General features: G+C 43.4%; 1 protein-coding gene across 6 annotated transcripts in view; it reads right to left on the bottom strand.

Moving 5' to 3' along the window:
* Positions 1-14,684, bottom strand: part of LOC135237559 (S-adenosylhomocysteine hydrolase-like protein 1) — a 38,775-nt gene extending 24,091 nt beyond the window's left edge. For 2 of the 6 annotated variants that reach the window (XM_064304787.1, XM_064304788.1), the window contains exon 1: positions 14,195-14,683. In XM_064304787.1, coding sequence (XP_064160857.1) covers positions 14,195-14,374 — 180 coding nt within the window. In that variant the 5' untranslated portion in view covers positions 14,375-14,683. Of the gene's footprint in view, positions 1-1,483; positions 1,610-14,194 lie in introns of those variants that run through there. The other 4 variants (XM_064304789.1, XM_064304786.1, XM_064304790.1 and 1 more) reach the window with 4 other exon arrangements.
* Between the last annotated feature and the right edge of the window lie 1,797 nt (positions 14,685-16,481).

Below are 16,481 nucleotides of genomic sequence, written 5' to 3' on the forward strand. Positions count from 1 at the left end.
GTGCCCACAGTAGTCTAGTTGCCCTTTAGATGAATCCATGTGGCCAACCATCTGGTTAGTGCTCATTAATGAGCTATTTAAAAAAAAAAAAATCAAACGCAGCCTAAAATTGGAGTGGAGCTTTTTTCCCACAGTTCACAGAGGTGATCTGGCCAGCTGTGAGAGGACGCGCCAGTTTGAGAGTGCTGTACTGTTAACACCATGTCTGGCACCATGTTCTGATGATATGCAATATTTGGAGATTGGACCAGCCTCAACAGGCGAGGTGTTTGGGCGGCACTGGCATGTACACAAACCCAACAGCTTTTGTTGGGCATTGGTGGGTATTCTCACGGGAGGACTTCACTTCAGTCCCAACACTGGACTCTCTGGGCACCTCTCTCTCTCTCCCCCCCATCTCCCTTGACTCCCTCGCTATCTCTCTTTCTCTCTCACTTGCTCTTTCTCTCTCTATCTCTCTCCCTCTCAATGGCCGGCCTCCTCTCCTTCACACCATGCATGAGAATGAGATATATCCGTGAATTAGATATCCCCTTGCAGCTTCAAAAGGAAAAGGGGCAAACTCAGCCTGCCTCTGCGGATTCACATTTAGCCTTGGAGATATAACAGTGAGCCAGAACAAGCAAATATCTTTCACACAATCAATCACATTTAAACACATTATAGCACTATATGGGTGACGAGGAAGTCTTTCACTGAGGCACGGCAGAATGAACAGGAACTCTTTTAAATAGCAGAGCTAAGCGGGCAGTCCAACCGCTGGGAATTTTAAGCAGCCAATGTTCCGGAACACGACCGATCAGCTTTCAAGCTTTGTCGTCGCCTCAGGCTGTTAAAAACTGCGTCACCTCAATAATTAGGCACGCACTAATGGGCAAAGTTGCGCCAGCACCAGTGTGGAACACGCGCAAATGACGAAGTTCGGTGTCATGCCATTCTATATCCACCAAGTATTTGCATGACAAACACAGCAAAGAGAGTACAGCTTCAGTCCAACGATCTGTATGCAAAAGGTTTTAGCTACAGAACAAGGCATTAAAAAAGAAAGAAGTATACATAATTGTAAAGAATTCCCCCCCCACTTGTGTATTAATGGACTGCTTCCCCCTTGTTGTAAAGAAACTAACAGCATTTCTGAGCAAAAAAAAAACTGACACCAACATTAGCGAGGCAAAGCAAGTATCTCTTTTCCCACAATTCCACGCGCAAACACAATATAGCCTAAACAGAACGGCACACAGAGAAGCCGTCACAGTGCACATCCACACTGCGCCGAGCTGCGAGCCTGTGAGAACCCAGTCCCACTCTCGCATCAGACTGCTCACACGGCACCTAACGCAGGGCTACACTTCCAAAGCAGCTGACTCCCGGAGCGAAGCCACACGCCGAAAAGCCACCGCAGGCGAGACGGCGCACCCCTGAGGTGGCCCCCGCTGGGGCCCCCGGCTCACCCTCACATCCCCCCCCCCCCCGGCTCGCTCACCCTTCCCTGCTTCTGCGCCATGGCTCCCCGTCGCGTTCCGTGGCTCTCCCGCCACCGAGCATCTGTCCCGCGCGCTCTCACATCCAGCAGCCGTTATCATGCTAATCTGCAGGCCGGGGGGGGGCGGTGGGGGGGGAAGGGCCACGCCACCGCTTTGAAGAACAAGAGCCACCTGACCAGCCCCCTTCTCTGCTCCCTCTTTCCTACAACGCTCCCTCCCTCCATCTCTCTCTCCCTCCCTCCCTCCCTCTCACGCTCTACGGGACAGGGTCATTCTCGCTGATTTGTGAGTTCCTGGAGGCCCCCCCCCTCCCATGGTGATCTTGGGGCAGGCACGTTGGCAGAAACAGACCCGGCGGGAATTAAACCCAGTTCCACGTTAAGCCTGAAGAGCATCAAAGGACTTCCGCTACCCGCCTACGTCAAGTATCCAGCCTAAAAATATATCCTACCTCCACACCCTTTTATGCAAATACTGTACCTTCCACCATCCCACTATCCCCCATCTCCCCACCCCTACACTTACAGGACCTATCAGGGTCGATGATGCAGGTGGCTGCGGGGCATGTGTGCTATTATGACATTACAATGAAAAACACCAGGCTTACAGGTGTCACACAGCCAGCGGTCACTGCCAAGCCCAACAGCTGCCCGACAATCTCGTTGCCAACGAGCCATCCGTCATCAAGGGTTTCCTCTCTGGCACCGTGGAGCAGGGTGAATTAAAGTGCACAAGCTGTAAAAAGAATTCTCTTTCCTGCTTTTCTTCTAATCACAAAGCTGGATTAAAGATGGAAAAAAAACACCCACGTGATTTTTATAGCCCATAGCCTTACGGAAAGCACCATAAATATAACTGTTATCCAGATAAGCCTCTGGCTCCCAATTTGAAGAGGGGAGGTGTATTGGGGTGATGGCTTAGTGATGTCACAAAGATGACATGCCTAAACTAATTACAAAGCCAAATATTTCTCGGGAGTCAAATGGCAAAAAAAAACCTTCCCCAAATTTAAAAGCTTATACCTTTCAGCTGCTTTAACATCAGAGTTGTAAAACTGTCAACTTCAACATGAATAATCTTGTAAAACACGTCTACACTTCCCTAGTTTAAAACAACTTATCAACCCTGCCTTAAAATAGATTAATGCACCTAGCTGTGGTGCTGTAGGCACTATAAATATAAAGTTTAAACAATTTCAGAACTGGAAAGATGGGATAAACTTTCAATAACGCAGTCTATTCCATTATGCCATTCACCACCCTAATGGGGGTCAGAGGTACAGGATGGGGGTCACAGTGATGCTTCCCCATGATTCTAAATGAATCAACCAAATCAGAAAATCCATCATGCCAAAGTTGTGGAAAACACGTCTGATGTTTGCTGATGTCTGATATGAAAGCTAGTGTCAGATGCCATTCTCATACACCTGGTACATAGTTCCTGAAAGCCCAAGCACACCCCACTGAACATCCCTGCCCCACTGCGGAAAAACTTTAGTGGTAGCCTGGAGCTCACACCTGTTTGAAACCTTGAGGGAGAAGGCAGAAACCCAGGGAGACCCCAGAGATCCTCAACAGCACAGCCTGAGTCTTCCAAGGACTGGAGACAATGTCCTGATAGTCACGTCACATGACCAGCACACGGACACATAGAGAGGAGATATTCTGGGTACCAACATACTGAGTTAAAAAGGTTATAGGACAGTCAGACAGCTCAGGAGAAGTAAAAAAAAATCTTCCAGGACAGACAGCGGATAAGTGTCAAATTTCACAGCTTTTTGTCATTTCTTTTTGCTCTGCGCTATCAAAATGTCTCGGGGGGGGGGGGGGGGGGGGCAGAGGTCAAGCTCCAGAGACCCATGACACATTCAGTCACCAGCACCACTGATAAAGTAACACTCAACAGGAACGATGAACATCAGCATCTGGCAGCGCTTTGCCACTGAAGGGAACTCAAGCAGAACATTCTCTCATTCCCTCACATAACCTCCTCCCCATTGAATCACGTTTAAAATAAAATAAAATCCTACTGCACAAACGGGTTTGCAACCGCAATGAGTTTGGAGCTTTTTTTCCCCCCCACTTTAACTTGTAATGTAATATCATATGAATTAAAATGGGGGAGTAGGGCTTAAAGGTCATGTTGAAGTGACTCCAAATGAGATTTAAGCACGTCCTTTGAAGACAACGTGTCGCCTGCTCCAAATTATTGTCAAATCTCCGTCTTTATGATGGAGAAGCTTGAAGAAGCGCTTGACAAAAGGCCCATGTCCTGTCCTGTCCTGTCATTATGCTTTCCAATCACACCAGCACAAACGCACTCCATCCAGGCTAGGGCAACGTGCACAGCTGCAGCTGAAGGAAGACCTTAGAAGTGACCGTCACGTATGAGCGTACCAGCTTGACTGTCACGCACAAGGCACTACTGAATGATACCGATTTATAGATTCAACCCAAGGTGTGTAAACGCTGTTAACATTATGCAACCCTAACTCGTTGAGAGCTAGGCTTTCTGTGAATCTTGGCTGACCTTTCACACTTCACACTTTGGAATGGTTCATGTATCCGGTTTCACAACAACTCTAATGACGCTTACAGGCACATTATAGTTTTAGAATCTGAAGTCGAGAGAAAAAACAGGAGATTCAGCATCTTTTTCATGAACACAACATCCTAAAAGTTGGTTTTAACCATGGTAACCCCATTTTATAGTTTTTCTTACATGGAGACACTTGATCTTACAAGGATGTTCAAATAAACCCAAACCTGGAAGGCAATTAAAGAGACTGATTTGTTTGCAAAAAAAAATACAGACACAAGACTTACTGTACATATGACAAAAAAGTCGTATCAATTATGTATAATTATGCATTGTATGCATTATAAAACATTGTTAGAACAGATATAAGACTAATTAAATATGGCAGCAAAAAAAACAGCAAAAATGGTAATGTGTATTATTACAATACATTGTATAGTAAATATACTCGCTCATTATTATTATTATCGAAAATATGCATGAAACAGCAGAAATTATGTTCATTAGCAGCTTATGACTTATGAAAACTATTTAGCACGATAATTAATGAAACAAGCCTAAATGAGTTATTACTGGCATAAACACCTGAACAGACAGGCATGTATCCAAACTCCCACGGGGAGTTAATTTTAGCCAGATAATTTTAGCACGGGGGAAAAAAACATCAAAGTACATGGAAGACACCTTGCACAAATCTTTTATATCAAAACCAAAAGAGTGTATAAAAGGAGAGCTGTGCTGACAGAATTCAAAGGCCTGAGAGACGTTGCTGTAAAGCGAAACGGTGGAACGATATTTTCAGAGTTTCCCCAAACTTCAGGCTGCATAAATACCATGTTTTCTATTAAAGATAACCTCAGATGCTCCTGATAAGCTGTGAGATTTACCTCACTTGCAATTCTGCTGTGATTCCTCTGATTCCGCATGGATTCCCTTGGCCGAAATAATTCACAGTGTGAGAAGGCAAGTAAAGATTGTGCGTGATAATTTCAGGGAAAAAGTGTGGATCCATCATATTTAAGATGTATGTTTATAACGTTTTTTTTTTTTTTTTTTTTTTGAAGACCCTACCATACCCTACCTCAAGCTCTCTGGGTGTAGCAATGGATACAGGCTTCTTCAGGTAGTACTGCTGAGTATTTCTTCCCTAATTGTTACTAACAATCAGATCTGAAAAGGAGTTTGTTTGAAAGAAATAAGAAATCAGAAAACTATTTGATGAACGCACATACGATGTATATAGAACAGCCCTAACATACCGCCAATCAATCTTTAAACTCCAGCCAGACCTCTCCGCTCTGCGACCACATTGGCTATCTTCTGCCTCTGTAGTCACACCTTCCAGTCACAATGCCTGTCTTTACTGACCACCATCCTCCCCCCCACCCCATGGTGGATCAAACCTTCCATGGTCACCAGGACCGTAGATTCATTATCCATCTTTAAATGCGAACTGAAGACCTGTCTCTTCAGTCCACATCCTGGTTCCCCTTACATCCCCACCCACTTAACACTCATACCTTCTGTGATAGTTCAAGTTACAACCTTTTTTTGTTAACAGTATTAGGTTTTTCCTCTTAAGGGCTTGTCGTGAAATTAATCTGTATGCATTCTGGGTTTGCATTAATGTTTTAGTGATATGTAGCCTACTCACAGGTCTGGGAATGCGATTGGACAGGTCTAGCACTGTTATTCAGGAAAATCTGCTGAATGCACTTCATGATATTCTCCTACCCTGGAAATCAATCTAGAGCTCGCGCTAAATGAATGTAATGCAATGCAATATTTGGGTTATGTTCCTGTGCCTTGTAAATTAAAGTAAAACACAGCTGTTGCCTGACAGCTAAATGGCCCGGAAGGTGCAGGGTAATGAATATTCATTTCGGCACTGGCATCAAAGAACCAGCACCGCTATGCCTGATGAATGGAGTTCTATGCGTCGCACAAATTAAATGCAAAGAGTACGTAAAATATTGTATGAACATTAGTTTTCACTGAAAAAAATATATAAAAAAAGATAGAAAGTATCCATGGAAGAAAAGGGTACTATTCCATGAAGTCACCCTAACATGACAACCGGGTTTCAATCGGATATCCACAGTGTCTCTGAACCCACCTGGCTGTGTACGAGTAGAGAGTCGGGCCGCCCGGCAGCGACAGCCTTTCCAGCAAAGGCCTGGCCATCTTTAATCCTGATTTAGCCAATCACAAGTCCGCCACAGGAGTCACATGACCACACATTTGGCAGGAGAACTGCCAGTCACGTGCATGCTGTGGCAGTTTGAGTAGCTGGACACACTCTATAGGCTTGGACATACACTCTGAGAAAAAAGGGCTCTTTGGCTTGCCTCCATAGGGGAACCCTTTTTAGTTCTATATGGAGCCCTCTACGGTAGGTGTGAAAAGTGTGAAACCTTAAGATTGTACCATTTTGCCGACAGAACCCGTGAACTTGATAGGGTTCCTCTATGGAGCCTTTTTGAACCCTTTGTTTGAGAGAGTACCGTAAAAATTTTCCACGCCAGCCACTGAGTATCTTCAGCATCCTGCCCTTTGGATGAATTGAATAAAAATATTGATTAGATTGCTTCTGAAGGGATCGGCGTCTTGGTCTGGTCTTTCCCCGTACAGTTCTGTTGCTTGTGCGCTCCAGCGAAGCGTATGTGTGATCTCACGTTGTTCCCCACGTCCCTGGAAGATCCCGTGTTCTGATATTGTTTGAGGGCCCCGGTCAGAAAAAACCAGATGGGTGCATACATGGCCTTACTCCCAATTCATCAATTCATTCTCTGATTGACTGTTGACGCCTGATTTTATAACCACTGCGTTAAAACACAGTCCTTGCCTGGAGTGTGGCAAAACAAAGAGTAAACCTATTTGTGCAAGTTCTAGAGTCACTGACCGATACTTTCAGGGGGAACAAAAAAGCAGAAATTGGATCTGGATTTGTTTGAAATTCGCAGGGTGCCCGCTGCCCCGTCCCAGCAGGTACGGAGATGAGGTTTCGATTTGCCTTGTCGGAGGGGTTCTGAGAAAACAGAGCAATCGGAGGAGTTCCTCATTCAGGAATGCGGGATATCCAATACAACCCGCGCACGGAGAGAGGGAAGGGAGGGGGGGGGGGGGGACGGATGAAGCAGAAAGTGTGCAGGGAGAGCAGTCTGACAGAGGGGGAGAATGTGTGATTGAGATTCGGATGTGTGAGTTTTACAGAGCGGACACAGGCAGGAAAAGGGGGGGTGGGTGTTGGGGGGTCAGGTGCAACTGAAAAGGCCTCAAGGCGTCCAGTATTAGAAAATGAAACTCACTGTGCTTGGGTTCATGGATCTAGCATTTTAATAAGTGACTGGGTTTGTGTTTGGTGCAACCTGTTATACGTGTACTGACTTCCTCAAGAAACTAAAATTAATCCTTAATTCTTAGCATTCAAGCATCTTGAATGATTCTCTAAGGAATAATGGTCAGAGATCCACCAATATGTTCACCAGTCTCACGCACTTGTTGTACGTAGCTCTGGATAAGAGCGTCTGCTAAATGCCTGTAATGAAATGTAATGTAATAAAACACGATAGCTGACCACTCAGTAATTTTATTTAAATAATACTGAAAAAAGGGGTGCCAAAAATTAACAACTATCATTTCGGGAAATAAAATTATTTTAAAAAAAGCTTCTGTTAAAATTAAACAATGCCATTTTTCTGAGCATAAAATCCAGCTCATTGCTGGTGTTGTTTTAGCAGCCTATCTTTGAGAACTGTAAGGCATGGTTCTCAGTTTTTCCACTTACAGCAGTAAGTAGCCTACACTTTAAAGAAACGCCTGTTAAAAAGTGCTTTTACTTGACAAATGTATCTGCGTCCGATCAAGGGGAAAAGGACAAAAACCGACATGTAACGGTATCCGCACTCGTTCGCTCTCGTTCCCTGAAAAAATAAACTCAGGACTGAAACAGAGTCAGACGCCCTGCAGTGGGATTGCGTAACCGCGCGATAAGGCATGAAGGGTGAGCGGGCTGTGCAGTCGGATGGTACACCTACACGGGCTCCCACGCCACTCATTTACCCACTTCAACCGCAGGGGTCGGACACGGGGTCAGGAGGCCACGGGTTCTGCCGGAATAACTGCTTGCGTAATTACAACGATGCTCAGCAACACTGGCACCTACGGCTTGCGTAACATGCCAATCAGTTCCCACTGTGGAAGTGTGAAACCCCCCCCCCCCCCACTCGTATGGATCAGTGTGTAACGGCGCACCTTGGCCATTTCGGTGGAGGAAGACCTCCCCAGATCTCCAGAAGGAATGGAGATGAGGGGGAGGGGGTTTACTGGAAGACCTCACTTTTACTCCCTGCCTGATTCCCATCTCCCCACTCCCTAATAAGTCAAGCAGCAAATCACCATTCTTTGCTACAGTCCCACCACCCGAGCAAAAAAAAAAAAAGTCAGACAGAAGGCATGGCAACTGGCTCTGGATCTCCAGAGAGAACGAGAGCCCTTCCCACCGCAGTACAAAGGCTAGATCCTATATTTCCACCACCCACTATTCGCAAATTACAGCCCAGTGCTTTGGTGAAGGGAAGTTGAATCACATGTATCAAAAGACCAGGAGCAGGGAAATGGCAAGCCCACAGCATGGATTATGCAAGTCCTGCATACTCTTGAAAAAACTGATATATTCTCAACAACTGAGTAGCCTGTACATTCTAAAATATTAAATTCATGCTGTGCTTGTGGAGGTGAATGCAGTGTTACTTGTCTCTGTTCTGCCATAATTTCTCTGAGTCATTTTGTGCTGTTTGCTGTAAACTCACTGAATATGTGCAGACTAACTTATTAAAAAAAATTCTTTTTTTGTTGCATGCACAAAATTGCTCGTATTTGTGTTGCTCTGCAGAGTGCCTTCTCTGGCCCCCACTTCCCTTGCTTACAAAGAATAAAATCCTGCCTGAACTGGACCAGAGCGGCTGAAATGCACTGCTGCAAACCACACTGAGCGCAAGAAGCTAAAGACACTGTTTTCAGTTCACTGACTACCATCATAGAACTCTTAAATATGCTGTTTTTTGTCAGGCCAGACAATATGCTTGTTTTGCATAATAAGCGTTCCATGAAAAATACAAAATACAAAATGGAAGACAGACTAAATAAACATACTGCATGCATGTAGAAGAACAGGTGTTTTTGGCGATATATGTAATTTTACCCTGGAGAATAATGTCCTGTACTATGTTTTTGGCACTGGAAGTACAGCATGTTCCTTGTAAACATACTTTTTTGGGAGATAAGACATGAATTCCACTGCTCTCCACTGAATATGGTTCTGTTCCTTGTGTTGTCAGAAACATGAGGAAGAATCTAAACAGCTGCCTAAACTGTAATCTCTAGGGGGAGGAAGCTGCAGATTAGAAGATCATATCTCGGCCATCGCTGATTTTCTGCCGGATTGTAGAGCAGCGGTATCACCACTTTGGGTGAAAGGCTTCGAAAAGGGAACAGCCAGAAGAAGAAGAAGTTTATGATTAGTTTCGCAAGAAGGAGGATCCAGGAAGTCAAGGCTCCAAATGCAGATACAATGTTAATGTAACGCACCAAAGCTCACAAGCTGAGCTCTTTCAGTGTGAAAGGGTGTGAATTATAATTACTTCTCTACAAATGCAGACAAAAGCCACAAAAAGATAACTAATGGCACTGTAAATTCACTATATCCTTAAGAAAGGGCAGAAGTATAGGTGTGTAAAAACAGAGTTCCCCCCTGTTTGGAGGGACAGATTCAAGTAAAATTCAGAGTAATGCGCATATGTGTATTTATGTTCCTTTTACACTACGCCCAAAGAAGTGCAGAAAATGCTATTTTATCCATAACAAAGACTTGTCGCTTCTAGTTCTCAGTGCCTAGTCTATGAGACACAGTCACAAGTCATGCTTGGCTTCCTTCCATGTTAGCTGTCAATCACCCCCCCCACCTATTTACAGAGCTTGTGAAATGCAACTGAAGCCTTCAACAGCTATTACTCCGATCAGGGTGAGCTGTTCTGTCACCACACAACTGGGCAACATAAAAAAAATAATTAAAAAAACGTCCATCAATATACTGTATGGTCAAGCCAAAAGTGTCGTTAGCTCTTCCAATCCATCCATCCATCTATTGGGGGGGGGGGGGTGGGGGTCAGTTCACCTAGCTATCAGGGGCTACACAGCATTCACCCACGTTCATACCTACAGGCAATTTAGAGTCTCCATTTTGCCTAGCCTGCACGTCTTGACTGTGGGTGGAAACCGGAGTACCCGGAAGAAAGCCCATGTGGACAACATGCAAACTCCACACAGAAAGGCCCTTATCCAGGATTCAAACTCACTACCTTTCTGCTGAGAGGTGACAGTACTACTCACAGTGCCACCTTAATGTAATGTATAAACATGCTGAATGTAATTAATGCTTCCAAATATAAGGATCTAAGCTGTTATATACAATTAATTAATTAATTAAACACAATAGAGCGTAAATGACGGTCAGAGGACTGTTTCGGTGCCTTATTGATAGATTAATTAGGTTAAGTGCTTTACTATTGAGTAGACAATTGAGTCACTACATAATTACATGCGCAGTACATCCTGTGCATCTCTCCGTTACGTCATTTCCGAATTTAGCTGGACTGGAAACTAGGTCAGTGAACAAACTACTCAGAAACAAACCACCGGCACCAACGTTCGGCATATTAGGGATCTGTCAGCAACCAGTGGCACCAATGTTTGGCATATTAGGGATCTGTCAGCAACCACTGGCACCAACGTGCAACAGAGTAGGGATCTGTAACCAAACACCGGCACCAACGTTTGGCAGAGTAGGGATCTGTGAGCATGAGACCAACCAGCTCAATTTTCATTTCAGTTACCGGTGAGGGGGATCCTGTTATAGGCATGTGGCCCTCACCACACAGAGTGGGCTTCCTGAAGATGACTGCCCATCATGCACTGAGGACAGTGATAGGACAGACAAATCTGCCCAGAGAGCTGGCTGGCTCCCGGTGGTGTACAAAGTAAAGTCTGTTCACCTTTTAATAAGGAGCTACTGTACATTATTTTTTACCACTCTCTGGTGCTAGGAAGGCCTGCTGGTGTGATCAAAGAAAAGCGTTCACACAAAGCATCCCTGCAGGACCCACCCTTAAAGCCCCCTGGAAAGAACAGCTTCTCACTCACAGCTGATCAAGTTCAATGCCATAATAAAAAATGAATGCCTTTATTGATGTGTAAGCATGTTGCAATTTGGCATTCTAATTCTCATAAAGAGATTGTAACTAGTACAGTCTGAAAAATATGCATGAAATGCAAATGTAAATACCTTATCTCACAGTCCTATTCAAATGTTCCTCAAATTTGCTTCATCAAGCACCATCAATGTGATAGGACCAGGGTTATATCTCTCTGGTCAATGATACCCATTCATGGCACAGAGACTCACGTTATAAGACAGCCAAATGCAGTAGATGTCTCTCGGGACAAAACAATAGTTATCGCTGTTAGAGTACAGAGTTGGTTTTCAGGGAGTCTATTTTTCTGAATCTGCTTACTCAGGTACCAGAATTCCTTGTCCAGGGCATGTGAGTATTGACTCTTTTACTGCCCTTACCAAAGTGCAGAGCCGGTCTGACAAAGAAATTAATGATTTTAATACAAAACATCTGAGCTCACACTCCAAACTGATCTAAATTGTAGGGCTTTACATGCTCAACCTCTTTAGCTTCCTTAGTCTTGTCGGTGCAGATTTACTCAAGAGCACTTCAGTGGTTGCCAAGAAACCAGGCGCAGTGACAGCTCCATTGGAGAACACTGAGCATGCTCACGGCAACATGTGACTGACTGCCCATTGACCTGTTTGCTTGGATTAGTCCTACTGGGCAGGCTCATCAGGTACCTGAGAGCCACTGTACCATACTGAATATTACGTATTATAGATAATTAGCACAAAATATATGTAGTGTTCACGGTTCATGGCTAAAACATGCAAAAAATTAAGAGGGGGGTGATTTCAGAAGATAAATTTGATTCCTGTCTTTCAGTTGTAAATACTCAAATAGGGGACTCATTAACACACAGACAATGTCACGTGATACTACAAATATAAGTGGAGCTCCATTCTATTTAAAATCGGATGACAATGAAAAACAGCTGAGAGAGAGAGAGAGAGAGAGAGAAACCAGGGCAAATACCCCATGATGACAATGGGAAGGCCTTCTTCAGGCAGAATGAACAATAGCATTTAAAGCGAATGGACAGAACAAATTCAGAAAGAAAGCATACCGAGGAAAGGGAAAATGTCACACAGCCAACCACAGGCCAATGAGAGTATCCTGTAACCCGGTTACCTGGCATCCCTTCATAGGGGAACGGACAGAGTCAGTGAAATAAGCCAGCTCCATTTCCTTGTGCCTTGTAGATGAGGGAAACACAATGCCCTGCTTTGTATGACTTTACACAGCGATGACTGTACTGTGCACCTATATGTGTCATTCCAGAGGGAGGTTTACAGGCCCAAGGGGGAAACACTGTTTCTTCATTGAAGCATTGCAAAAATGCTGTTTAGCATTCTTGTTTTTAAAGGAGGAAGACTGAGTTTACAAAGTGTTCACTGCATGGTATGACCAATTTGTAAACTCTTTGTGTCCCTTCCCGGTTTCCATGAGCCTCTAATGTGCACCATAAATATTTACACAGATGTTTGGGATGTACATTTATAGTCATGTGTGGTTAACTGCATCATGGGAATGTTCAAAGACAGTTGTGGCAGAGCTCGGAGTCCCTCTGAAAACTGACTTGTGACTAGCGCCCAAAGGGACTCACCAGACACTAGCCATCCACTGAAATCAATCCAACCAGTCTGGAGATAGAGAATATCCTCACGCATGAGTCTGTCAATAGAAAGCCGCAGACTAAAGTTCTGACTTATCTTCTTATGCATTGTATTTGCCAAACCGTTTCATGAGCTTGATATGACTAAAGAATGTAGTCGTACAGTGCTACAATGCTGCTGTGTGAACTGTGATTTTCAATCTGAGAAAATCTGACCGACTGCAATGTCCTTTAAGTTGACAGTATTAAAACGAAGCATTTGTTCTCAGTATAAAACCTTTGATCAGCTAATCTCTTTTAACTATGTGACAAATGCAGCAACGTTACCTGTGCGTGTCAACAACGCAGCTAAATAAATGGGAACAAAATAGAAAGCACGCCGTGTTGCAAACGGGGGATGATTTAAACGATAACTTAGCTAGCTAACTTATATTATGATACTGAAGGTCCGACGATCTTTAGCCACGTTGATTGCAAGATAACAATACGGCGATATACAGCGATCTACCTGCTACAGTTCCAATTTATAGTGGTAAAGTTAAGCTCCCGGCAGGTCAAGCAACTGCTTACTGTACCTTGTCTTTGCGTTACGTTAAATTCATACAATTGACTAGTCAACGATAATAAACTTTATTCTAACGTTAAAGTGGCCACCTATCGAATTGGATATTTACAGGGAAAGTACTGTTAATGTGCATTAGCAAATACGAAATGTATAGTTTAGTTTATCAATAATGACCATTCTCCGTCGAAAGTGAGTTGTCAATACGAGCCTGTACGAGCTATTAAGATAGCTAGCTACGTTAGCTTTCCCTAATTTTGTAGTCTAGACCAGCTAGCTATAACCGGTATCTGTTGCTAGATGCAGTGATGACAGTTAGCTAACGTTGTGCTCATTTGCTAGCGTGTGATTGATCTTATATTATCTTAACAAACGCTGGATGGAAATAATAGAAATTCAAGGTCAAGGTCCTGGAAAGCACGCAAACTCGGCTAGATTGGACAACGTGTTTATTTAATTTAGCAACAATGCTAGCCATCGTCTGCTTAGCTAGCTAACGTTAATAATCAAATATGATTACTGTGGATAACGATGGCTATCTTGAGTATCCATATGGTTAGCTAAGTGTGTCTGAATTAGCACCGCAGTCTTGCCATGCCATGCTGAGATCAGGTTTTACTATCAAGGAGTTGCAAGTTATGTTATAACAATTATGTTCGTTTTTAATATTAAGATAACATTAGCTGCCTAAAGTTAAAGGTGTTGTGGTTCCCGTGGTTTTGCCTACGAATGACAGGCGTGTTTGTAAATCACTTCCTACCTTCTTGACAGATTTGTGAGTGGTGACAGCGCTGAAAGCGGAGGACAGATCTCCCATGGTCACGTCGCTGTTCTTGCTGACTGTCATCGCCGAGTATTTTTCCGCCACATTCTCACTCTCCTTGACTTCTTTACTCGCCTGTTTCATTTCTAGCTTCCCGTCTCCCGCAGATTCCGACATTGCAACGAACTTGTGTAGCGTGAGTTACCGTGCAACTAGCGAGCCAAGTAAGCACAATATTTGGGGCTGTCACTTCTTCCTCTCGGTTTCCCTTGGGGCGAGGCGTCTAGTTTCCGCTATCTAGTAAGGTTTTGTAGTTAGCAGTTCTGTGCTTCTGGTTGTAACTACTTCCATGCACCGTATTATTATTTTTTATATGGGAACCCAATGTCTCTTGCTGGCTTGAGAAGAATCGTCCCCGCGTACTCTGTCTCTGTGCAGTTCCCTCCAAGCAGGCAGCTGCAGGCGATTTGTTTGCTTTGGCTGTCACCTGAAAGCGTGGGCGGAGAGTGGGCGGTGTCGACCCGCTGGTTGAAACAAGTGGCTCTCTTCAAGGAAAAACCACATTCGCATAAACCGACATGTTTAGTCGAGCGTAATGCAGAGACTGTATGGCAAAAGCACCGAAATCCGCTTTGATTTTATTCACATTGGTCTCACAAACGGATTCTGTAAGTCATATATTGACGCGATTGTAATGTAATGGATTGAGTCATTGAAAAAATATTTTGAAACTATTGGAAGGACTTTAAACAATAGCATGTTTAACAAGTGTAGCTATATCAATTTGCAACTGTAAAGGTTTTAAGAATAATACTGAGGGCCGTAGCAGTATTGATTTAGGTTGTAGCCTGTGTTGATTCAGCAGTTGCAATGATAGGGGTTGCTATTTGATTTTGAGACACAGTGAAGGTGTGCGAGGGAGCCCTGAGTTCATGCAGTGAAGGTGAGGGAATTTGGCTAGTGTTGAAGCGGCTCTGGCATTGCGTGCCGACCTCTTCTGATATGATAAAGAGAGTAAATGCAAATAAGCATAATCGTGTTTGTTTTGAGCAAATGGTGGCGCCTTTTCTAGCACTATAGCTTGCTGTGTGATTCAACCCTACAATGCTTTTTATTTTCTTCAGAAAATTCAACACCCCTTCATGGCGAACAAAGTCCCAACAGTGTGTTTTTTTTGTTGTTGTTTTAGTGATTGTTAAACATTGCCCTGTGTTATGGTCATAAATAACTTACTTGCCAATTATTAAGTATAGTTGCGTCAACTGTGACCACAACCACTAACCACCGCCTTTTCCGTGTGCTGTGGCATTTGCAGCAAGTATAACGATCCCATTTGGGGGTACTCGGTCCATTTTTACAGACCGGATGAGGCTCTTGCGCGCTATTGGCTGTATCTGAAGATGGACGCCATTATATCTTAATGTCTTTGTTAATTCCTTCTGTATTGCTCAACCTGTATAGACTTAGTGGTACTTTGTTACTCTTCTGAAGGCCTACTCAGCATTTTATGATCCAAATCACCCACTGCGTTTAAACAAGCCTGGAGAGCTATTCCTACTCAAAACAGTTTCACTGAAACACTTCTTCGTCATCTTGGAGAAAGAACAGAAATAAATGTAGGAAGAGAAATATTGCAAATGTGCACACATTTCACTCATTTATTAACATATGCATTTATTTCTAAATGTAGCCAAGAATTAGAAATAAGAAATATCCTACACAAGAAAAGTCACAGGCATATTCACATCCAAGCCATTTATGCAACTGGCCTTTTCACACACAGGTTACTTGCACCCACTGGTCAGATACAAAAGCAATTTACAATTCATCATGTGTATGTGAAATCAAAATTGTTAAAAAAAAAAAAGTTCAGTTGAACTGAGCAGGGATTCAAATTTTATTAACACGAGTACAACCTACTTCTAGTATATGGAGTACATTCTTACCCATAATGCGTTTTGGTGACAACATATAAAACACGTACAAAATAAAATCAATTTATTGGCTAGACACAGTCATAAACTACTTTTTTCATGCATGAGGAAAAACAAACAATATATAAAAAGTATATATATACACAATAACCCCCTAAAGAAGGCTTGCTCTATGCCATTTCTTCCCAAAAAATGTAAAAATCTATACATGCAACAGCCCTTAAAGTATTGCAATTATCTAAATCAGATTACAACAATGACCTCTACTGCAATAAACACCTTAACATCTGACATATTCTAAAGTAGTATGCTTTTTTCCCCCCACAAATGGTGGCAACCTTACAAATGGA

This window comes from Anguilla rostrata, chromosome 13, assembly GCF_018555375.3.
Source record: "Anguilla rostrata isolate EN2019 chromosome 13, ASM1855537v3, whole genome shotgun sequence".
NCBI lineage: Eukaryota > Metazoa > Chordata > Actinopteri > Anguilliformes > Anguillidae > Anguilla > Anguilla rostrata.